General features: G+C 32.1%; 2 protein-coding genes and 1 pseudogene across 5 annotated transcripts in view; 1 reads left to right on the top strand and 2 right to left on the bottom strand.

Moving 5' to 3' along the window:
• LOC148611084 (tudor domain-containing protein 5-like) overlaps nucleotides 1–25,535 on the top strand; it is a 58,956-nt gene that overhangs the window by 19,630 nt on the left and 13,791 nt on the right. Inside the window, exon 13 of the mRNA XM_088591224.1 lies at nucleotides 10,413–10,556. Coding sequence (XP_088447350.1) covers nucleotides 10,413–10,556 — 144 coding nt within the window. The remainder of the gene's footprint in view (nucleotides 1–10,412; nucleotides 10,557–25,535) is intronic.
• Nucleotides 1,194–9,837, bottom strand: LOC148611086 (uncharacterized; annotated as a pseudogene).
• Nucleotides 11,929–25,026, bottom strand: LOC148611085 (E3 ubiquitin-protein ligase TRIM56-like). 4 transcript variants are annotated; one of them, XM_088591200.1, is made up of 2 exons: nucleotides 24,887–25,026; nucleotides 11,929–18,311 (listed from the first exon to the last, which is right to left on the bottom strand). In XM_088591200.1, the coding sequence occupies exons 1-2, from the start codon at nucleotides 24,891–24,893 to the stop codon at nucleotides 16,057–16,059; spliced, it is 2,262 nt and encodes a 753-aa protein (XP_088447326.1). In that variant the 5' UTR covers nucleotides 24,894–25,026; the 3' UTR covers nucleotides 11,929–16,056. The 4 variants fall into 4 exon arrangements, with proteins under 4 accessions (XP_088447326.1, XP_088447324.1, XP_088447327.1 ...); XM_088591198.1 differs by lacking the exon at nucleotides 24,887–25,026 and adding an exon at nucleotides 24,021–24,627; XM_088591201.1 differs by lacking the exon at nucleotides 24,887–25,026 and adding an exon at nucleotides 23,847–23,985.

Below are 25,535 nucleotides of genomic sequence, written 5' to 3'. Positions count from 1 at the left end.
TCTAGGTCTGTTCATATCTTTAGAATCGTGAACTGAGATGTTGATATGATATAAATGCAATAAGAACTGTTCTTTGTACCAGACTGACACCAGATTTTATGGATGAATGGATAAATTATTGTTTAACATCCAGTGTCAACCTAGTACGTGCACATCAGGGCGAGAACAAGTTGATGTAATAGCTCTGCTTTGTACTAGACTGACATGCTCAGCAGGATTTTCCACAAAGACACATTATACAGACTCTTGCCTCTGTAAGCTAACCTTTGCTTTTACTCCTAAATGCTGTCAGCTTGAATGAGAAGCAGCAAAGACAAATTTTTTGTCTTTTTTCTGGCTGGGGATTGAACCTGCAACCTTTGGCACTCAAACAGAAAGGGGGATATGAATTATTTATGAAGCACAAGCCAAAATGTCCATGTAATGTATCAAAAATACAATTATAATTAAACCAGGTGACGTTTTATTTTCAAACAATAGAAGAATGAACAATTTCAAATCAATTCTGAGTGAAGATGGAAATACCATAGTGATCAATGCCTCAATGACTTTCACCATGGATTGTTTGTTTGTTTGTTTGTTGGGGTTTAACGTCCGAGCAGCAATATTTCAGCTATATTCAGACGATGAACATGAAATGGATGACAAAATTAACATGAAATGAAAAAGGGATGGGACACGAGGACAATGGGGTCGACAAATTTTGATTGCCACTGGAAATAGGGAGAGGTGGGTAGGATCTGGCAATTTAGCCTCCTGTGGCGGAACCCTATGGTTTCTACTCCGGGAGAATACCACAGTAGGTTTCTTTAACGTGCGAGGAATGTGGCATCTTTCCCAACACGGTGCACCACTATGGTTTGCAGTCAGGTTTTCCGTATTATAGCCTGACAACCCCAGCATGTAACACGCCAGGGGTACCCCATTCAACCACCTGGGGCACACATCCCAGTTGTTTTGTGGGCACTATTTATTTGCCTTTTACGACAAGCTTAGCACTGCTGCAGGCCTATTCTTTTAACACCCGGACCTGCACAGGGCACCATGGATTGTGGTAAAGAAAGTCTTATGTAGTCTTCAGAACACCTTAATTGCTTTGCCCATTTAATTCATGATGCATTTGCATTCAAAAGTCTAAAATACTGCCTAGAAGCTCAAAAATATTTTAATGTTTGAAAAATTTATCGTCTTTGTTAGTTCTGGAGGACTTCATCTGAAAGAAAATACATAAAAAATATTATTGGTATATGAATAAATTTAAAATATGAATGATTATTAAAAGTTTTAAAATGTTTTGAAGTACTGCCTTCAAATTTACTTCAATCAAGACATGATTTTTTTGCCGAATGCTTTCAGTATATATGGTAATTAAAGATATGTTGTTATCATTAATTGTAGCAGGAACAGTTCAAGTGACCATCTTCTTTTAATGATGACCTGAAAATCAAATGTTTGTTTACCATTTGGTAATGTTGTCTGTGAGCAATGACTTTAATGCCAATTTTGACAATTTTAAGAACTCGACTGATTTTGGCAATTAATGAACTAAGTTGTTATTATAAAAATAGAAGATGTGGTATGAAGCTCTTTGAAAAGGAAAAAGAATATTACCTTCAAATATATATTGCAATGAGCACCCCTTCATTACTATATTTGGCGGTTTTAATTTTCTTGTAACATCATTAGCTGCTATGGTATACTTCAATGTGCACTCCTTCCATCCTCTGTTGTAACTTCTATAGTAAATAAACCATGGCCATTCACACACCTGAAACAAAATTTTTCAAACTATGACAAGTGACTTCTCAATAGATAAAATCAAAACTGAACGCTGTTAAAAAAGTTTTGTTATAAATCATTTTTAATTGTACCATGATAAATTAGATCACAGAATAAATTGTGTCATGAGGTATAATTAACTAGATTTCAGTGCATGAAACAATTACATAAATATCTTAATCTAAAAATACCTGACCACAAAGAAGTATTGATAAAAACTGTTGATACAAATGTATGTATATATATATACATATCTTGATCTAGCATTAAAGTTTAAAAAAAAATTGAAGGAATAAAGATGGTCAATCACCTAATAGACCAAACATTGTCCCAACCACAAAGCTTAACAACTGTCAATGCTGACTCGGGCATGAACACAAAATAAACATAACCTGACCTACACTTCAAAATAATAGTCTGTTTTTTAGATAAATATGATGACTTGAAAATCTTAAAAGAATTTTGAAATACTAAGTCTTTCCAAATTAGAACCACGTTAAGACCATGAAACTTCGAAAATTGAAAAGCTTTTAAAGATTTTCGAAGTATCTTATTTTTTTAATGAGAGTAAGAACTAAATTTCTTAAGTTAATACCATACCGGTAACCTAATTTCTAGATTCTAACAGGAAAACAACTGAAAAAAGTAAAATAATTTAATATTCGTTTGCCAAAAGTAACAAAAAAAAAGAATGTAACAATGGTTTTCAGATTTTTTCAGAGAAATCTAAGTCTGGCTAAATAAAGTTTGAAAAATCTGGAAAGAAAAAAATAACATCAATATAAACAATTTGATGAACTTGGTAACTTACAACTGCTGGGTGTACATTATTTCCAAAACTGACGGCCAGATAATCACCAGTTTTAAAAGGTCTGTTTTAAATAGCATTAATAAATCATAAATTATAAAACATTATAGTCTTTCCCTTTTTAGATAAGAAATTACTGAAATAATGTAATATATGTAAATTAGCTCTTATAAATTTTTCCCTTATTTAAAGCTCTGTTACCTTGTCTGGATTTGGCTATATTTTTTTAGTTTTGAAGTTAGAACTTTGAACTACAAGTAATTAATGTAAATCTTTGAAACACAAATATTAAATGTATACATTTTATTTTAAAACAAGACTCTTGTAGATCATAATCTTTGAGGTTAGTAGTTATAACGAAAACACTTTGACTAGAACATTTACAATTCAAGTATCTTGATTTCTCTGTTACAATGGACTCAAATGGTGGCTGCTCCATACGATAAGACTTGACTTCTGACCCTTCTGTAACATCAGACTTGACTTCAGACTGCTCAATACCATTAGACTTTACTTCTGACTGCCCCATTCCATCAGACTTGACTTCAGACTGCTCCACACCAACAGACTTGACTTCTGACTGCTGCATAATATTTGACTTGATTGCTGACTGCTCCAACTTGTGAGACTTGACATCTGACTGCCCTATACCATCAGACTTGACTTCTGACTGCTCCATACCATTAGACTTTACTTTTGACTGCCCCATACCATCAGACTGAACTTATGACTTTTCTATAACATCAGAATTGACTTACTGCTTCATACCATTAGACTGGACTTCTGATTGCTCAATACCATTAGACTTGACTGCTCCATACCAACAGACTTGACTTCTGACTGCTGCATAATATTTGGCTTGATTGCTGACTGCTCCAACTCATAAGACTTGACATTTGACTGCCATATACTATTAGACTTGACTTCTGACTGCTCCTTAACATGTGACCTGACTTGTGATTGTTCCATAACCCCTGTGTTTACCACTTCAATCTCCGAAACAGAGTGTTGTTCATAATAAGGGACTTTTGATAGTTCTGCAACAGACTGCATTTCTGACTGCTCTGGGTCATAATGGATCTCTACATTAATCTCATCAGAGATGACTTCTGTTATACCAGGGTTTACATCACTTTCCATCAGCTATGTCTGCTTGGTCACATAAAACTTCAGACATGGCATCAATGTCACTCTTATTAATGTTCATAAATATTTCATTTTCAAGAAAGGTTTTTATAAAGCTGTCATCTTCATTAAAACTTGTATGAGAATCCTCAAAGCTCATTAAGAGTTATGGACTGAGTGATTCAGGTTCTCGTCTATGTATAGGTAAAAGTGGCACAAAATGATTGATGAATCCGTTATGTCATGTCGATGACCATACAACAGCAGCTGAGGCAGAACATATACCATGCTGTTCTTTCAGTGGAAGAATCCACCTATTGAGTACAGTTTGAAGAACATCAGTTTGTACGTCTGGATAAACTGATAGTAATTCACAATTTAAAATAGATGACACTGCAAGGAGTTCCCAAATTCCCATTCATGAACCATTTTTACAGGAGTCCATCACTTCTTCATAAAGTCTTCTGATTACATTTCGAGTGAGTCTATCTCCAGGTGTATATTGCTCTAAAAACATGATGTATGTATTCAGTAGACAAGAGGCATCCTTGTTTGAGAAACTATTTTCCTGAAGGAGAGTTTCATTTTTCAAATATAATTCTGCATTAATGCACATCTCAACAGTTATTCTAGTTCTCACTTCCTTATAATTGTCTTCATTTCTGAAGACTAGTGTGCTGATACTATGAGGGAGACAATTGCCATCCCCATAAACCAATACTGGCAAATAGTTCACAAACTTTGTTGGCTGTAGTCTGTTTTTGGGTAACAAATTTGATGCATCCTTGTCAACTACTAAATTATTTGACACTATGTTGATATCTTCATTTATCAATATTTTTATTTATTTGAATTCTTCATTTAAATGTACACAATGCTTGTAAGCTTTCATAGTCTACAGCTCATGAAGCTTTAAACTAAAGTATTGTTTTCTGTATAATACTGTGTGCTCAGTTGTTGGTGTTTAATTTAATTATTGTTTTGCTGCCATCAGCTTCATTTTCTCCTGTTTGCACTGTTCTACAAGAGGTACCTTGGGCTTTGAGGATACTGTTTTCTTATTTTTTCTATTTGCAGTTTTCTTTTCTTGTGCATGTTGTGGACCAACTTTCTTATGAAGATTCCCAATCTCATCTTTTGCATTTTCTTTTTTTTTTCATTGTTCTTAATTCCCTGCATAATTGTCTGCCTCTTTGATTCTCTTACTTCATTTTGGATCTTTATTGAATGAATATCAGTATAATCAGAATTTAGACATCTTGTATAGTCTCTGTTTATACAGTATTCACAGAAACAGGACACTGTTTTTTTTATGAAGTTCGCCTAGTTTCTGGGGATCATCATTAACCTGATGAATTTGTCTTATTCCTTTAACTGGATAAACAGTTTCTGCTTTTTTAGAATGGTCAGTAATGTTTTTTTCAATAAGAAAAAAATCTCTCTTTGATCCTGGTTCATCCAAAACAATATACACACAGCACCAACGATACATGTCTGTAGCATTTGTTATTATTGCTCGTCTTCCTATTACAATCCACAGATTTATTTATAGCAGCAACCTCTCCGTTGCATTCACTTTTCCATGTTCACTTCCAAAGAAATGACACTGTATTACAACATTTGATTGTGCTAATTATGCAAAGGTGTGTCTACTTTTATATTGTACGGCACAACCATCAGAAAAAATGATAATTTCCTTATAGGGAACAGACTTCTTTTCTAGAAATTCTAGAGATTTGGTTTTAAAATACTCCACTGCATTTAAGTCGTGTGTAATATCATCACTAAGAAACACTAATGAATGTCTTGCAATCAATTCTGGTACATCTCTTGAATGATAAAATAGAAATATGGGATGTAGTGTTATCTGAGCGGCAGCAAAATATGCTGATTTGATTTCATCTTAATATCTTACCAGCCTATTTTTTCCGAAGTCCATTACCATTAAAACATTATCTTTAGGAAGATTTTCTTTTATTTTGTTAAACTGGAACTGTTGCCAATCAGCAATAAAAACACGTTTAACAAGGGATATACCTTGTGTTGTGTTTGTCAACATCTTCCTGCAATTCCTCTAGACATTGTTGTACATTTCCTTCTTTTCTTTACCATATATACTTTCTTATCTTACATCAAATCCCATTTTTCTCTCCCAGTGGTTCCAGGACAGATTTCTTAACTGACCTTGACTTAAGACATGATAATGTTGCACAAGTGTTTTCCTGTGTGAACTACACTTTTCACAAATACCATATTCACAGTTACTGTGGTGGAATCTTATCACGTCTGGTTTTCTACACATTAAATATTTGGCAAGCTCTTTTTCATTTCTTGTTATTAGGAAAAGCTCTGTTTAGATATGATGGCTTGTATTTGATATTAAAGCATGTTGGACAAACACAAACATTCCATTGAGTTTTAGTTAATAGTCTCACACATTTGGCTTTAATGAAACAAATTTTGAAAATCCAAAATTAATGGTAGGGTTTTCTTCTTTAAACAATTTAAAAGCAGCTGTCAAGGTCATTTGAAGAGAATATCCTGGCCCATATTTTGTTGCATATCACTTCTGTGGGAGAACTCTGGCTATTCTAGGGTAGAATGATGATACTAAATTTTCTACTGTCTTTGGTATTTTATCTATTCTTATTTTCCTGGGTTTTATTTTCAGATTCTTCAATGCTTATCTGACAATGTTTTTTCTATCATAACTTTTCAAAGGTCTGAGTGTATTTCTGTCTAAGATGTCTTTAGGAAATGCTTTATTTCGACGAATAAATATGCTTGCATATTTTTTTTCTTTAAGAATCCTCAGTTCTTCATAAATGGCATTTCTTTCTTGGTGACACAAAATAAATGTGGTCTAAGAACTTAAAAAATTTTTGATTTACCTATTATGGTCCGATATCCAAAATCTAAATACATGGTTAGATTCAGCATATCAAAGAATCCAAAGAATTCAATTTTTGATGAAATCATAGTTTAATTGTAGACCCTTTTGACCTCAATGAGGACCAATTTGATTTTGGGGCCCAAAAATCTAAATACATGGTTAGATTCAGCATATCAAAAAACCCCAAATACTCAATTTTTGTTAAAATCAAACTAAGTTAAATTTTGGACCCTTGGACCTTAATTTAGGCCAGTTTAAAAAACAGGACCCAATACATTTGTATTAAAAATCTAAATACACGGTTAGATATGGCATATCAAGGAACCCCTATAATTCAATTTTTGATGAAATCAAGCAAACTTTAATTTTGGACCCTTTTGACCATAACATGAACCAATTTGATAGCGTGGCCCACAAATAAAAAATCTAAAGGTTACAGACCTCCATTTCAACCAATGAGCAATTGGAACGTACGCAAGAATAGTCCTATGCAGAAATTACCCCTGTTCCTCATAGTGCTGTGAAATAAGTTCTCATCTCATTTAAAAAATTTAAACAGTTTCTGAAAGGAAAAACATTTTTGTACATTTTATAGGTGCATTTTGCTTCTTGTGATGTGAAGCCTAATCTCCATAATGATTTCTAAATATACCCCTATCTTGTGGAAAAACTGGGATTTCCCATGCTATTTATAGACACTATTTCCGGTGACCAGTACTGCACTGCAAGTCTGCTAACCCCACATGCCATTCTGAGGATTGTGAGCTGACATATGTAGAATCGTGTTGATATATAGTCCTCTGCAGGTTAAAGTTAAGGTAAAGTCCAGAGAAGCCATTGAATATTGTGAAATTTGCATAGAAGCCTATGGGAAGTGGAATTAATAGTTTCTAGCCTTAAGCTGAAGCATGGCAAAATGAAAAGTTTCTTGGAATAGCTTTAAACTACTTGAAGATCTTGTAAACTTTGCTATGAGAGGAATACACTACAAAAATCCTTCATAATATGCATTTTTTTAAGTTATAGGTCCAAATTATGGAAAATTGATCTTCATGGCTGATTTTTATGTCCTATCTTGTGAAAAGTGTAGAAAATTTAGTAAAAAATATAAAATATTAAATTTTGAGGGCTATATTTACCTAAATATTGTGGTAATCAACACTTGAAATCAAGTTTTGTGTAAATTTGAGCAAAAATTTGGTTAGAAATGAGGAAAAACTCACTTTCATTACTGCGGTTAAGGACATATAAGCATTTCCCTATGGCAACATGGAAAATCCATTTTTGAGTACTTTTTTTGCTTTAGGTGCCCTTTACTGGTCATGTTTTAATGTGAAAACACTGTATTTACAAATTTAAAGCCAAAGATATCACCTTTTATGAAAATTTAAAGATTTAGGGTTTTTGACATGTGATCAAGAAAAAGGGAGAGGCATGTCAGACATAAATTTTTGAAAAATAGACCAATTTTTCAGAAAATGATTACTTTTAAAGGCTATCTCTTTATTAATATTGTTAAAAAACAAGTTGTGATTGATTTTTTTCATTTGAAAAGTCAGAAAAAGTTCTTTGCAAATATTTAATGCCGTTAAGTATGGTAGAATATTGTCACTTTTTTGTTCGCACAATTTGGTTACCCTATATTTAAAAATCAAATATTTTAAAAAGTGCTTGTCACATTTCACTGAAACTTTGCAAATGCATTCAGTATGTGTATAGGAAGACACTTGTATAGTTATTTATTTTTTCTAAGACAGAAAGTGACTCTTTAGGTTACAGTCCACCAATTCAACCAATGAGCATTTGGAACGTACGCAAAAATAGTCCTACACAGAAATTACCCCTGTTCCTCATAGTGCTGTGAAATAAGTTCACATCTCATTTAAAAAATTTAAACAGTTTCTGAAAGGAAAAACATTTTTGTACATTTTATAGGTGCATTTTGCTTCTTGTGATGTGAAGCCTAATCTCCATAATGATTTCTAAATATACCCCTATATTGTGAAAACACTGGGATTTCCCATGCTATTTATAGACACTTCACTTCCGGTGACCAGTACTTCACTGCAAGTATGCTAATCCCACATGCCATTCTGAGGATTGTGAGCTGACATATGTAGAATCGTGTTGATATATAGTCCTCTGCAGGTTAAAGTTAAGGTAAAGTCCAGAGAAGCCATTGAATATTGTGAAATTTGCATAGAAGCCTATGGGAAGTGGAATTAGTGGTTTCTAGCCTAAATACATGGTTAGATTTAGCATATCAAAGAACCCCCATATATTCAATTTTTGTTGAAAGTTTCAATTTGGACCCCAATTTGGACCAACTTGAAATAAATGTTTAGATTCAGCATATCAAAGAACCCCAAGAATTTAATTAAGTTTAATTTTGGGACAGAAAAAAAATCTCCCCCCCCCCCCAAATATTTCATCTTCGTACATGCATGGCTTAATACAATGGTAGGGATTAATCCAAGCATTGGGCCATTTGATTATTTTTCAGGCAGGGAACCCTTGATTATCAAACTGTCAGTGCCAAACACTAAATTTTAGTCTCGTTTGTAGCATTAGCAACTCCAATACATGTGTTGTCATAACATTAGCAACACGGCATGTTTTTTTTTCAATTTCTTGTCAAAATTAATGCAAAATCATGTGTTTAAATAAAAAAGAATAGTAAATAAACAAACATTAGTAGTTTGTTTCACTGTTCCTCACAAAAATATTTGTAAAATTAATTGGGAAATTTATTCAATTGGTGTTGTATTTTATGTCCAACTGAAGACGTTAGCAACATTACTTCTTTTCTTAACTGTCTTCAAGTGGCGTTCACAACAACTGTGCATGTCTCCTATGAATGTTCGTGACGATCAGGCATGTCTCAGTAGACACAGATCGACAATTGCATCGCTCAATTGACGTCCCATAGTAACGATAGCTGCATAAAAATCTGTCCATCTTATACCGTTCGCATCAAATTATTAAAAGAAATGTATTTTGATGAACTAGAAGATTTAACTGTATGTAAAATATGGTCGAATCTTGTTGGGAGATGAAAAATCGTAACAAAAGTTTCTTAATGTGACATTTAAATGACATTTCTTGATTCAACGTTTAGTTGTGAATGTGTTTTTGATGGACAGAATACAATAAAGGACCTTGTGTAACGATGTAACAGACAACTTACCTTCTTTGCTTTCCCATTATGGGACGGAACTGGCTCTGCATCCATTTCTGCAAAGGGCGATATCGTAACTCCTACACAGGAGAGTTACAGATGAAAATATATATTGCTCACGTGACATTGATTTGGACAGAAACGTAGAGCAGTAACATTCGCAAAAACTAAAAGAGCCAATGATATTGATCTGGAAAGTCCTTTGGCCTTTACCAATAAAAATATACCTTAAAATTATGATTAAAACACATAGAAGACTTTTTATTAAAATATTAGTCCATGTTATTAGGCTCCACTTATAAATAATACTTTAAAATTCCACTCCAAATAAGTGTCAATCAAGTAGGTACTAATGTCTATTCAATGTCTAATATTTTGAAATTGAAAACCCTCTAATTCTTACAAACAACATAAACACAGGGTAAGTTTTATTTTTATTTACTCAGAAAGACCTTTTATTATACAACATAATGCATTACTTCATTTCACACTGTTTCACAGTTTCAGCAATTCCTTTTTTGATGGATACAACAAATTAATACAGTTTTATTGTAAAATCTGCCTTATGTAGTTGACAACTTATATTGAGAAGTTCAGTCAAACATTTATCTTGTTTAATGTTTTTGTAGGATAGAGTTATGTCCCTTACATTGATAGACACATCTGGGGATGATGATATTTGTTACAATGATGTCCTTGTGAAAGAAGGATATGCCATATTCAAGCCTGATGATTGTACAACTTGCTTGACTGGTCCTGAAGGTGCACCTGAGGTATGTACTAGTAAGCTAATTGGAAGTCATGAATTTTGCATCTTAATTACACATTGTACCAAGTACTCAACCTGTATTCACAGCATAACATGCAAGAGTTCAGACTAGATAATAGATAGTAGGAGCTTCCAGAAAGTTACTTTACAGTTCCCTGTAACTCCTGCCAGATAAGTTCAGGAAACATTGGAAATATAAGTAGTATTTTTAAATTTCCAGCAGTGATTTTGCAACCCTTATTTTGGGTCCCATTCCCAAAAGAGAAATATTTGCTAAATTTTCCAAATTACTGTTGTGACATCAGTGGAACATAGGATTAAGATTTGAACATGAATAAAATGAAGATTTGTGAGGTGTCCACTGTACTGTATCAATGTGTCATTCAGAGATCACTTCATAGACTTGCTACAATGGAAGCCGCAATGGTTATCATCAAGGGTTTTAATTTCAAATTAGTTTTTAAATACTGTAGAAAATCATCTTTGCCTTCATGTTTATTTTTTACTTCCCAAAGTCCCAATTTTTGCACCCTTTTTCCCAACTACATGGGCCCAGGCCCCCTCCCCAAAACAGTAGGAAGGTCGCTGCCCAGGGCTTTCATTTTGTACCCTATAGCTGTAATCAATGGACAAACATACACAATTTTGAGTACTGGTAGTAAACCTTACCCATAATATTACCTCTAATATATTGTTGATCCTTCTTCTGACAGTATACATTAGAAATGGTTTTTATTTTGTTTAAAGTTGAAATTAGTGGTGAGTTTTTTTAAACTTTCAGTTCATACTGTTTCTTTTTTCTTCTTGCCATAGTAATGTTCAGTTGTAAATTTGGAATCCTATTATCATGGATCAATGGTCATTCAAAAAAACTTCAATTAGCAAAAACATGGGGAAAAATCTTCCATCTGGACTCATTTGGACAGTTTGGAAAAATCTTCCATCTGGACTCATATGGACAGTTTGGAAAAATCTTCCATCTGGACTCATATGGACAGTTTGTACAGGCCACTGGTCATTGTCAATTCATGTAGGGGATTTGACACATGGGACCCCTCTAAAATGATTCATGCTAATTTACTTCTGAATTTGCCAATTAAGGTATCTAGTTTTGTTAGTTTTTTCCCGAACTGTATTTTTTTGGTTGTGTGTTTTTTGTTTTTTATTCATTTTATTCTTAAAAGCAACATATTTTGTAAAAACATGACATGATCTTTAGCTGTTTTAGGCAAGTTGTAGTTGTCTCCCTTACCATGAAACACTGAAATGATGTCCTATCACAAGAACTCAAATACAAGTGCATTTGCAAAGAGTTCTAAGTCAGGCTTATAATGTCATATTCTTTGTATAGGATTTGTAATAAATAAAATATCAAATATTTTAACAACTTTATTAAGAACTGATATAAAAATAAACTCAAACAAGAAAACTGAGCATTACTAAATGACGGTGTTTGTCATAGGAATTTGTTATGTATAGAATAATTTGTTCAAATTGCTAGACGATATTGTCATATTCTTTGTGAATAAAATATCAAAAACGTTTATTTATGTATTGACTTTCTAGTACTTTATTTGAGGTCAAAGACATTGTAGTATTAATATTTGTAGGTACTAAATGCTGTACTTGAACTGCACACATAAGTTTTTTTCTGAATGCAAACTTTTCTTATTACATATGTGATTACCCATCCCATTTTGAGCAAACCATTTAACTGCTCATACTAATACAAGTGTATGCGCTATGCTTTTTCTGAATGAATTGTCAAACCAGATGACGTTTTATTTTCAAACAATTTTTAATATAATCTATAAATCCCAACCTTTACTTCCTATGACAAACACTATGAAACGTGAACATCCTGTTCCCTTCTAACAGCTATTAAAACATTGAAAAATTTGTAACAAAAAAAAGAATCTTTAAAAACACTAACAATTTCAGCGTAAACATGAGAATTCTAACAGTTATCACAGTCATAACAATACTACTACTTAGTATTAAGTAAATGCAGTCCTGGAAGCTACAAATAGAAAACAATGTGCAGTTTTCTAAGCTATTTATAGACTACGAAAATTGCAGTTCTTGAACAAATAGACAGCATGTTGTTCTGGAAGCTATAAATAGACAGCATGTTGTTTTGGAAGCTATAAATAGACAGCATGTGGTTCTGGAGGCTATAAAAAGAGAACAACAAGCAGTTCTTGACTATATCTTTTTATGAGCATGAAATGACAGAGACAAAAATGAATCTATGTAAGGTTTTATGTTGCATAAATGATGACTGAACAAAATCCATTAAGACTGTTTTGTCCTTGACCTCTGGATTTTTATGTCCCAAGGACATTTAAAGTTATTGACTTGCTTTTTGAAGCCTTAAGAAAAGAAAATTATTGTTTTTCACTTAACATTGTAGACACATTGATGTAAAGTACCTACCACATAAATAATAATGTGATATTTTAATAAATTGATTTAAGTATTTTCAGTCTTTAGGTAATAGATTTCCGACTTGTCTAACCAAAACCAAAATTTGACAATGATACGCAGGCAAATATTTTTCACGTGAAATTCATGTTAATCAAGCTTCACGTGAAATTTATGTGAAATTCACATGAAATTTACATGATTTTCATGTGAAATTCACTAAACACAGATTTCATGTGAACATTTTGTGTGAATTTCATGTGAAGGCTCCATTCACCCAAATTTCACGTGAACTCTGTCACTTAGTTTATTTTCTCAATTCAAATGAAAATCATGTGAAATAATTTTGCCTGTGTATGTCTTTGGGTCAGACAGTATGTTTCATAATGACAGTGTTTTGCGCTTGACCCATTTTAAACTTAAAAGTCTAAAAAGTAAAATTTTCCAAAGAATTTAAAATCGGAGGTGCAATGATTCTCTTTTATATTTAATTCTTCAAATAAAAACAGAATAATTCCTGTAAAAGACACCATTTGTATAAATATTGAAGAAACTTGTACTCATTTATATATCTGAAGCTGTAGACATAATTTTTATTGTTTAGAGGAAAATGTTCAGTTGTAATGTAGAAGCTTGTAGCTTTATTAAGGAACAGACTGTTGAATAAAGCATTACAAAAATATTAATTTTATTGAGTGAGAACAATTTTCCATATGAAAAAAAGGAAATAATCTTTAAAGTTTCGACGCAAAATTACTTATCAAGGGTTATTTTTTTATTGTAATGTCAAAGATTAGTTATACACATGTTAATTTTTTATATCTTTCCTGATTTAATTGTAAAAGGTAATTACTTTCTCAGGAAGACTGCAATTTTATTGCAGAGGATGTTCCTATTATCTGTCATAACTGTCCTGACTTAATATGAAAATCAATAAACATTAGTGTACTAGGATATTGAATTTGTAATTTACAGGATATTGATGAAAAGGTGTAAAAATAGGTCTTTAAACCACTGAAAATGCATTGAAGTTTGCTATCTTTGTTTCGCCTAAATTTTCAAGTAAACTTTAAAATTAAAACCTTTACTTATGAAATTTCAATAGTTTTTGTATTGAAATTTTGATGATGGAAGAAGTGGAGCATGTCACTGTAATCTGTTTTATTTGTACTTTTAATGTAATTGTTTCATCGATTTTCACAGCAAGGATTATTCTATTGCCTAACCAATACTTTGATTTTATTGTCTTGGGATTAATATGTAAAATGTTTGCAAAGGAGTTGCTATGGAGAAGTATTACATTGTTTATAAGATATAAAATTCCATCAATTTCATGTATATATTTGATTCCGATCATTCGGAATTGACATTTTTTGCAGTCTGTTAATGTCACTTGCAGCAAAATTTAATGATTTTTTTTATCTGTCAATTAATTCAGGATAGATAACAATTATGAACTGAATTATAAGTATGTGTCAATTAGGTTACTTTTTACAGGAAATACTGGGTTCCAGATTTTGATATTTTGAAGCCATTGTTTTGAAATTTTTCAAATTGTTTTATCATTATGTTCTGGTTTAACTTATTAGACATAGATTTGTAAGGGTAACAAGGCTATTTCTTAGAAATATTATGTTTAGAAATAAAATGAAGTTACTGCTGGAAATATTAGCATTTAACTATTAATATGGGGGATGTAATACTCCAAAGATGAAAGAAGTTAACTAATTGTAGCATTTTTGCAAAAAAAATATTCGACCATCAAGTGTTATTTTTGTCAAAGTCTAAAACAATCTTAATGTATGGTTGTCAGAGTTTTTATTATTTCCACTTAAAGTATCTCAGTTATTAGAGTTAAGTGCTTCAAAAGTTTTATGACTAAATTTCCTGTTCACTTGATTTAAAGTGTGATTGTAAATGAATAGGACTCATTGTAGACCAATTAAATAGGGAATTGTTCAAGCAGAAAATTTGATAAAATTTATATCAAAGTTTACGTGACCTATATATTCATAATTCTCGAATGTTTTTATGTGTAGTTTCCAATTAAATGCTCTAAGATTTTGACAGATTACATTAAAGGTTGCAATTATATGAAATAAGCCCTTGTGTCTATAGATCAAATGGAATGTACACTGAAATATGGTCCAGAATTTATGTGTAAAATTTTAAACATCAAAGAATTCTTGTATAGTTAAATTTAGTAAGAGGTTCAATGACCTTGGAAAAGTATTATATATATTTTACGACTCTCCTATAGCAATAATATTAAGAATAAATACTTTTTCTGAAGGTAATAATTTGAGTAGTTACACCTTGATCTGATGGAGGGGATGGGAGTGACAGTATTATAAATGTTATTGGTATATAACCATCTGTAGTATTAATTCATTCATTATCATAATTTACTCAATCATAGGTTTTTAAAATGAATGATACAGCTTTCCTTGACCAATATACTATGTATACTCCTGAGATGTGAAATATACTATCTGATGTCACAAAATGACTATCAATCAGTCGAAATATGAAACAGTTCTAAAAAGAATAATTCAAACTCGGACATTAAAGTCTAACATGAAAAAAAGTCTGTGCTTCTACATGTACATGTTGAAGGGAGTAAGTTTCTGACATTGAACTAATATTTTAAATAGTGTTTAAATTACCAGTTTTTAGGTGATAATCATAAAAATGTTCTGAATTTAATTAGTTATGACCGAATCAATTCTGTAATACCTCAAACGAACTATGAGAATTGATACTACTTCCTTGCTTTGACTCTAGGTACTTAAGCACACTGATCTACAGATCTAGGAGTGATAGAAAATAAACTGGCCCTGAACTAAAACTGTAGATGAAACAAGAGTATTGATGTCCATTGGGCTACTGTTGAGTAACCTTTCACTAGCCCTTACTTAAAGCTACCAGTCTTCGGCTTGGAGGCTAATATTAGTATTGGACCGAGTGTCTGAAAAATAGTTAAGTCACCTAGCTACCTTTCTACACTCTACAAAAGGGAAAGACTTGAATCCTTAGAAAGACTACAAAATGGCACATGTGAATGTGATCATGAAACACTTTCAGAGATACTCATAGTATTTCATTGTTCCTTCTGGCATTATGATCACCAGCAGCTTGTCTGGCAATGTTCCCACAAAGCGTGGTATGTCATCCAGTAGGAGGGACTTTTTTAATTGTCCCTTGCTACTCAGAATGTCAATACGACCCTCTCGCTTGTCCGTTACTACAATGTTACCAAACTTGTCAATACTGACTAGGTCTGGCCCTTGGTAGATTTCACCATCAGTGTCTGTGTTTCCATACTCGAAAATAAGTTCCCCTTTCAAATTAAATGCAATAACAGTATTGCTGCCAGGGTCAGTCACAACCAAAAGGTCATGACTGTTGTCAACGGCAACACATTGAGGTTTTTCCAGTAAGTATAGATTGAACTCGTGAAAGTCCTCATTTGTAACTCTCTTGGTCAACAGGCCATCTTTACTATAAAATGCGATGTTGCCACCTGACTTGGCCGATTTGCCATGATGACTCCTAAGCTTAGCATAGCGATTTGATGTAACAATGATGTTCCCGTTTTTGTCAGCTGTTACAAAGTTCAGTCCAAAACTTTCAATGTTACTATCTGAGAGAATATGTCCTGTTCCATCATTTTCTAACACTCGCACTTTGAATCGATTATCTCCTCTTGGAATTGTCATAGCAACCTTACCATCACTTGCAACAGAGTGAATATTCCATCCATTATTGACTGGTACTGTACCTTTTACTATCCCTCTTTTCTCAAGCACATAAATCATCTGGGAACCAGAGGATGTTGTGCCTACTATCATGTCCCCTTTGCTATTTATTCCAATGCCTTTGATGCACTCTCTTTGTATTGCTGTTGGCAATTCAGTTTCTCTCTTAGGTTCCCCTAGCTCAAAAAAATGTTCTGCTTCAAATTCTGCCTTTTCAATGTCCTCATTGAATTTGACATTTTTGAAACCCTCACTATTGTTACTATTGCTTGCACTAAACATTTCAGTGTCTGACCCACTGTTATATTGGCTATCATGAGCATGGTTAAATATTTCAATAAGCTCAGGATCATTGTTTTCAGCTGTGTCACTCCCATGTCCATTTTCAATATTCAGTGGGTAAATGTCTGCATTGGAATTAGTCTGGTTCCCATCAGTATTTGAATTTATCTCTCTTTCTGTAAGTTCTCCAAACATGTTGCAGATGGTTTCCACGGTAACATTAGGTTTGGTTAATCTTAATGTTAATGTTTCAACCTCATCAGTTGCGAGAGATTCTTCACACAGTTCGCGAATTCTATAACCCACTTTCTTTCGTAGGAAAACTTTTTCTTCGTAAGATCCATAGCTGAGCAGATTTTCAGTGAACTCTTTCACACCATTTATGGACTGTAAATGCATTTTAATATCATACTTTCTGTTTGAGATTTCATCCATTTTAAGTGTATTCCTTTTGTTTACTTCCTGTATAAGCATTTTTTCATACTCTTGTATCAAATCAGTTAAGAACTTTGTTCGTTTCCTTACAACTTCATGTAATTTAATAGTCTGACTTTCAATCATTTGTTTACTTTCATCTAACTGGTGTAATGCATCATTAAGTTCCTTTTCATCATTACTTAATTCATCGAGGGGATCCTTAATCTTGCTTTCAAAATGACCTGCAACTGCAGTGAGTTCGGCACACCGATGGTCACCATGGTTATTTACATGGCAGTCTGCACAAATCAACAAGTCACAATCCACACAAAACATTGCACCAATATCCATAGCATCATAGAGATCACAACACTGTTGGATCACATGATCATTCTGGCTTAGCCCGTCTTCCTGTTTCTTTTCAACGCGAGCCTCGTATTCGTCAATTGAAATGAGATTATGATCTTGGGTTTCTGCTGTTGTTTTATGTGACTCAGTACAAGTTGCACATAAAGCTGAATTGTCACATTCTTCGCAGACAGCAACAGCATCGATGAAATTACCAGCGTTTTTGCAATACCAACAAAGTGTTTGAGGTTTTAAGTTTGTTGAACTTGAAACTTTTGAAAGTCGTCGTGCCAGTATATTTTCCTGCAGTGGAGCAACATCTTGCTCATTTTTAATCTCTGTTGCACAGATAGGACAAGGGAAGTAGTTGTCGTCATCAATTGATTTATTGATGTGTCCTGTTATACAACTGTCACAGAATGTATGTAAACATGGTAGAAAGCGTGGTTGTTTGAATTCCTCGTCACAGATACGACAGCACAGATACTGCTGTGGGATAACAAGTTCTGTCTGCTCAAGCTCCATTACTTCTACAAGTATAAAGAATAGTATTGAAATATTACATAGTGTGTTCCAATATGATAAATTAATTGCACTATCGTTAATGGGTTACTAATTTTGGGGATGATTTATAGTCAAGTCATGAACTGTATATCTCTCATGAATTGTATAACTATCATTAGGTTCTAACATGCCTTCATCAAATCCATGGATTTTAAATTCTTTGAACTAATGAACTTTTAACGAACTAGAAAAAAATTAACAATGTATTGTATCCAGAAACAAAATGTACTGGTATTTTATATATATGTTCCCCTCGTAAATGTTTATTATTGATACATGTCAGTTCAAAACTCAATTTTCTAATGTCTTACACTTAATTAATTTATAATTTAAACAGGTGGGAACCTTACTTGATAAACAAATTTCTTATTTGTTGCATTTTATTTCATATTAGGCCATTTCAAATAATTGTTAGATGTCCGATTGTTATCCAGTATATGTACATATCCAGTATTAACCTAGATTGACTGTATTCTTTACTCATCCTTATGGTTACTTTCAATGTTGTAAATGTTAAAATAAAGAAAGAAGGTTCGTAAATGATTCAGAAGGTAAATGAACATATTTTATCTGTTAATGATTGTATTTGTCTGTTGTAAGGTGTCAGAAAAGAAGGATTTTCAATTGGGATGAAAAATCAACAAGAATGAAATATAATGTCAAAAATGTGTTAACCTTTCCTACTTAATATTGACAGGATGAATGAAAACGTAATGATTAAAATTAGTTGGCCTTGTAAAAAATAATTGCTGGATGTTTTATTCCAATGGTTGTCCATCCAGATTCTAGGCAAATATCATACTGCTCTATTGGTTAACATACAATGGAGTGACAAATAAGTGATCTTCAATAAATTTTTAATAAAAAATAGGATAAATCAAAAAGGAGGTGAATCATGCCTAACAAACTCACTTTCATTTTTAATTCAGAAACAGTGTCAGACCACTAAACTTTATAATCTATAGAATTTTTTTATGGCACATTAAGACTAACCACTTAGTATATAGTCTTAGTTTGTCATTTGGTTGGTGTACTTCTGAGATAAAAGTTAAATAAATATAAATTAGAAATCAACACTTTGTGAGAATTATCATCCTTGGTTTGGTTTGATGTGAGAATTATCATCCTTTGTTTGGTTTGTTGTGAGAATTATCATCCTTGGTTTGGTTTGATGTGAGAATTATCATCCTTGGTTTGGTTTGATGTGAGAATTATCATCCTTGGTTTGGTTTATTGTGAGAATTATCATCCTTGGTTTGGTTTGATGTAAGAATCATCATCCTTGGATTGGTTTGATGTGAGAATTATCACCCTTGGTTTGGTTTGTTGTGAGAATTATCATCCTTGGTTTGGTTTGATGTAAGAATTATCATCCTTGGTTTGGTTTGATGTGAGAATTATTATCCTTGGTTTGGTTTGTTGTGAGAATTATCATCCTTGGTTTGGTTTGATTTGGTTGATTTTTATGGGAGATGAAAGTAGGATTCTCTTAAAAGTACAGATCTGAATACAGAAAGGACTATCAGTACGTAAAAATATAGCACATGTAGACCTAAAACACATTGTTTGTTCGGTGGGTTTTTTTTTAACACCATGAATCACCTCTACTATTGGTAGTGTCTAACTTTAATATGGACTGGTCCTTAATTAGATATTAACTAGCAGAAATTTACAAAGAGGTTTAAATTTGACTACATAATTCACTTGTTTGATATGATATCCAATGGACCATAAAAGGAATAATATGTATTTTTTTTAAATATATTGGCAGTGATTTTTTTCTTAAATAACAGCAATAAAATGGAAATTCTCTCCTTCAATGTTTTATAAAATTGAAATTTAACAGCCAAATTAATGGAGGAGAAAAATCGTGACCTTTATAAGTTTGGGCTATTGTTTGTTTTTAAGTAAGATACACTAAGTCAGGAATGCTGCATATTTAGGTAGAGGGAAAAAAGCATGAAAATTTGACATTTTTTGTTATCAATTAAAACATGAATTTTTAACCCCTCCCCCTTGTTTCTGCATCTTTTCTATGAGAGGCGTACTACAATTTTTACAATTGAAAAAATGATCTCACTTGTATGAAACAGTATGTTTGAAGTTGGAAATAGTTACGACATCCCAATGGTAGGAATTCTAATAAATTTGATCACAAGATTATGGAGTAAATCACTGTTAGCCTTTTGGCTTAAGTTTTGTTTATCATTTGGTGATGGTCTACAAAAGTTGAGGTCATTGTTAATGTGTCCCAATCCTTTATTAAGTCAAGATAGTTAAAGTGTTTTGGCTTATATCTTAATTCAATATTTTTGTATATTTCCATAAATAGTGACCAGGGGATAAAAGCACAATGATATGGCCAAGTATATAAACTGTGTTACTTGTAAAAATGTTAAGGCTTTTATCAAGCACCTTGTGTAAACAATATCTTGAAATGTTAAAGAATTTTAAAAGGGTGTAAAAACATTGCTTAGGCTATAGTGATGTATTTGTCCATATAGTTAATGACATTCATTTGTAGTCACAATAGATGTTTTGTTTCAGCAGGAAGTGTTATAATACTAAGGTATATTTACCTAAATGCACATATATTTAAACAACCCCAATAACTGTTGATAAATATATAACGGTATATATTTGTACTGGCATGCATGGAAGTGTAGATAAATTTGCACGGTATGTGCATGCATCAGAAAACTTTGACATTCATTTTAAATGAAAAGTTTTAATTTTCCACCTGATTTATAGAGTAATTGTTTTGTTCATTTTAAAAAACAAATTTAAAAAAAAACAAAAAAACAATACTGGTACATATTATTATGATGTTTCAATTTTCAAATGCTCATCTCAAAATGATGATACAATGTATTTCTTTAGATTTTTAGTAAAAAATTTTATACAATAATTGAACTATATACTTGTAATGCAAGGAATATTAAGTTTATTTAACTCTTTGAGGACATTTTTTTTTTGGTTAGAATACCTGACATTGAATTAAACTGCTATTAATTCACAAATACATAAATTATAATTGAAAATGTGTGAAAAAAAGTGTTTGCAACATCTATTGATGCTAATTTAAATGACTTGAGTAAAGTAAGGTAAATTGAATAAGTCTTAACAATTTTAAAGTACACAAAAAAAAGACCAACTTATTCACAAAATGAAAAGCTGAATAAAAATGAGATGTCTTTCCTACCTTTCAAGTACATATAGAGGTTCCAAGTTTCTCCCTGTATGACCAGAGATTTTATCAACCCACGTTAATATTCAGTGAAAGTTTTGAGTTTTTGAGCTGATCTGTTGAATCGTGTTTATTTATTCATTTAAATCACCAAGTTTTTATTTTTGTGTGTAGAGATTTGGCAGCATGTCAACGTTTTGATAGGACCATTAGTTCAAACATTGGATTAGGTAGTTTTCAGGGTTGTTGTTCAGAAGGATAATTACAAAGCTGTAATATTGGATAACTCCATATGAATAATTGTCCAAATACTATTGTCCTGGTTTTATCAGTGATTGTCCAGGTTTTTCTGGATGTGATTTACACCTGAGATAATAGGATTATTGCCTGACAATAGTTAGTTTATTTAATAGATATTCTTATGTGGGAGAAAATTCTATGTATAATTTGGGAAATTATGGAAAATTGTTTCCATTATTGTTCTCATTTTATCCACTGAAATATCAGATATACTTATGTTTTATCCACTGTAAAACAGTCCTTATGTTATTTGATGACTTGACATTACTGAAAATTATAGAAGCAATGTTCCTGTTTGAAATGACCCATTCACCTTTAAGGAGCAAAAGAAAAAAACAAGTAATAAGTGGATATAGATGTAATAAGACTGTTCATACCTACATAAGTATATTTACCCTTTCGTTGAGGGGAGGTTTAGGAGGCAGATGTTGTATTTTTTTATTTTTTTGGTTTCACTTTAGATTGCTAAATTTGTTGTAAATAAATAAATGGTTTAATGAATATAGACAAAAATATCCTGGTCATTGTTTTTCCTTGGTACAGGGGTGATTTAGTTTGGTTGGTACCTTCTGCAAATGGAAAGTAGAGCCTGTATTGTACTAGCAGGTCTTTCATTTAGAGGCAGTACCAGGTACTTTTACCCTTCTAAACTACTATAAGGTACCTCCAGAATTTTAAAATTTCATACATTTTTATTAAACAAAATGATAAAAAGTACCTCCTACAAAACCAGAGGTACCTGTGTTACAATAATAATAATGAAACCTCTAACTAGACAGAAACCTTTATATGTGTCTTTTTTATACTTGTCTTCTTTGAAGGGTGTCATGGAATAGCCCTGTCTGTCAAAAAGGTAAACAGCACTTTGAGGATTTTAAGTAATTTTGTTTGTACAGTATTGAAATTCATGTAGATCCCTTTTTTTTCTTCCATTTTTATCTTATTTTGCTACAGATATATGGGACTAGGAACACCCAAAAAGAGGGTGTGGTTGTATCTTTCTTTTAAGAAAAGAATAGCTCATTTATTATAATTTTATGGTAGGGGACTGCAAAGTGTGTGTACAGAAATTGATTTGAGTTAAATGCACAATAATTATAAATAATAATATCAATGGATTTCCTGTATCATTGTCTAGATTATTCAATATTGTATTAATTACAGAATGGATTATAATCCATGTTTATAATGTCAGCTTGGTTCATCATATATTTAATTCTGTTTTAATCAATATTTCATAATGAAGACTATGTACTTATACCACAGGTTGGGTAATCAATATCTAGAAAAAATCCTTGAGGCATATTTACACTGTGGGAGAAAAAAGGAAAGGGAAATTGGATGTATCCAATGACCCAGGAAAGAATTTGTTTATTTTATTATATTAGGTAATGGAACAATTGATATTAGTATTTAGAAAGACCTACAGTGTATGGTGTGGGAAAGGGATCAATTAATGGCCATCCAACAACATGCATTAAGTTTTTTTTCAAGAACCATTTTGTTTCTGGTAACAGAATTTGTAAGAATATTTCTAGATGATTGAGAAATGAAGTATAGCCTAGGATAAAAGATTTGAATGATATTAGAATTGTATTTTTTAAGCTGCTTTGAATGAGATTTTTGGTAGGTATCATTTCAAAGCATTTTGTACACTTTAAAGTAACCAGCAACCGAAAAAATCCAATCATTGGTATAAGGGGCATCATCAAAGTCCCCCCCCCCAAATTTCTGCCATTCTTGTAGGTTCTCCCATGTCAGGTTTGTAAATGTGAAATACGATAAATGTTTGTGAAAGTTTGGCTAACTGTCAAATCAGTTTAATTTTGGGTGATAAATTATACATGTATAGAAAAGAATCAAAGAAAATTTACATAATTTTTAAATGTAATAAACATTTTTGAACCATTGTAAAAAATTCAAGGTGTAGGCCTGGAGGTTTAAGTTTAAGAATTCATGCACAAATTGAGGATTTTGCAAATTTTGAATGAAGAGCAAAATTTTACTTATTTACCTGATACTTGCTTTTATCATTCTCAAAGGCTCACCAAAACTGAATTAAGAATTCACCTGTTCCGAGCTTGTCCACCTATAATCACTCAGGTGGGAAAGATAACGGGAAAGCCATTCGTTGGAAACATTATACCACTATTTTATAACTGTAAAAACAGATTAAAATGTTACTTACCTGTCATCGTGCTGTTTGAGGTCGCCATGCATGCAAATATTGAATGAACTTTTCGCAGAAAACCCTCCAAAGATATTCACCCTTTTCACAAATTATAATTCAACTGCCAGAATAAAACACTGATCATGGCAGAAATATAGGTTTAACCTACTGTTATTTAAATGGATATAGATTTTAAGCAAGCTGAATGATACATATTGATCTTATTGAATAACCGGCAGGACTTTTAAGTACTTTTGAATTTCATCAATAGGGGTTTACATAACACTGGTTCTACTTGAATGGAGTTACTGCTTATATAGGCTGATCTTATTATGAATTAAATTTGATTAAACGACTGTGAATAGATTTTTGACAAAATTACTTATATTCTTGAATGCAAAGATAGGTGTGCATGTATTAAAATAGTTTTCATTTTAAACAATTTTGCATGTACTTTTGAAAAGAAAATTGTTATTTTACAGATTTAAGTTCTTAAAATGTAACATAGGACATGTCATATGAGTTGATATGGTGTACATTTAATGATATGTTTGAAAAGTGAAAGTATCCACTGGGATAATTTTCATAGCAAAAAAGGGGTGATTTTTTTTTTTTTTTTTTTTTTTTTTACCTTTGTAAGTCCTGTCAGCTTCCTGTGTGACACCAAGATTTCCTGACATTTTATTTAAAAAATATTGCAGTTTAATGTATAATTCAAAATAATGCCAAACCTCCGACACGTTTGCAATCCATACTTTTCTGTCCGATGCCAAAATTTTTAAATGTCTTTTTAAAAATTCTGCATTTCAGTCAAGCAAAATTTAAAAAAAAAGTGCTGATGACAAAAAAGCTTTAAAAACATAACACAATTTTTAAGTACTTACCATTCATTTGGGTAAAAGCTTCTGCAAACTTGACTGACAAGATGGTGGTTTTCTGTACACCTTCAGAGAATCAATATTTATACCGATATGTCATAGTCTGGACTCAGTGTTGTATCACTGAATAGAGTTGACCATGTGAAAATTTAACATTAAATCTTAATTAAAAATTGTTTGAGATAATATCAGTCAGATTTGAAGGTTGACTAACAGGCATGTTTTGGTTCCGAGTGATCTGAGTCAGCTGAACTATTGGCAGGATAAATGGGGAAACTTCCATGAAGTTTTAGCAGTATTGGTGTTCTACGTAGAAGATATGATATAGGCAAAAGATGATAACTAAGAATGGTGATAAATATAGTTATATTTTGAAGTGTAAATTTAAAGAAAAGAAACAAAATATAGAGGTAGACCATACATTATTTTTAGTTTGAAATTTAACAAGTGAACACATACAATGTACTTGACAAAGAGCACCTGTTATAACAAAAATGTGATACTACAAAAAAAAGAAGAGAATTTTTTTAAATTTCCATATGGATGTTTTTATGAGATTGTCATATATAACGAGATAGGTATGGTGTATATGTCAATACGTTTATATGGTTCAGTTTCTGAACTCTACTAGTATAGTGCATTATCAGTTATTTAA

Source organism: Perna viridis, chromosome 7 (genome assembly GCF_037379345.1).
Source record: "Perna viridis isolate PV_CMFRI_1.1 ecotype Kerala chromosome 7, ASM3737934v1, whole genome shotgun sequence".
NCBI classification, from domain to species: Eukaryota; Metazoa; Mollusca; class Bivalvia; order Mytilida; family Mytilidae; genus Perna; species Perna viridis.
The sequence above is the reverse complement of the archived record's forward strand: the minus strand, read 5'-3'. Positions and strand labels throughout refer to the sequence as shown.

Bases quoted from the DNA above. Each gene is read 5' to 3' on its own strand.
- LOC148611085 (XM_088591198.1), bottom strand. From the start codon at position 24,048: ATGGCGACCTCAAACAGCACGATGACAG. The intron at 18,312-24,020 runs GTAAGTAACATT...TTATACTTGTAG, and splicing joins CTCAAACAGCACGATGACAG to AAGTAATGGAGCTTGAGCAG.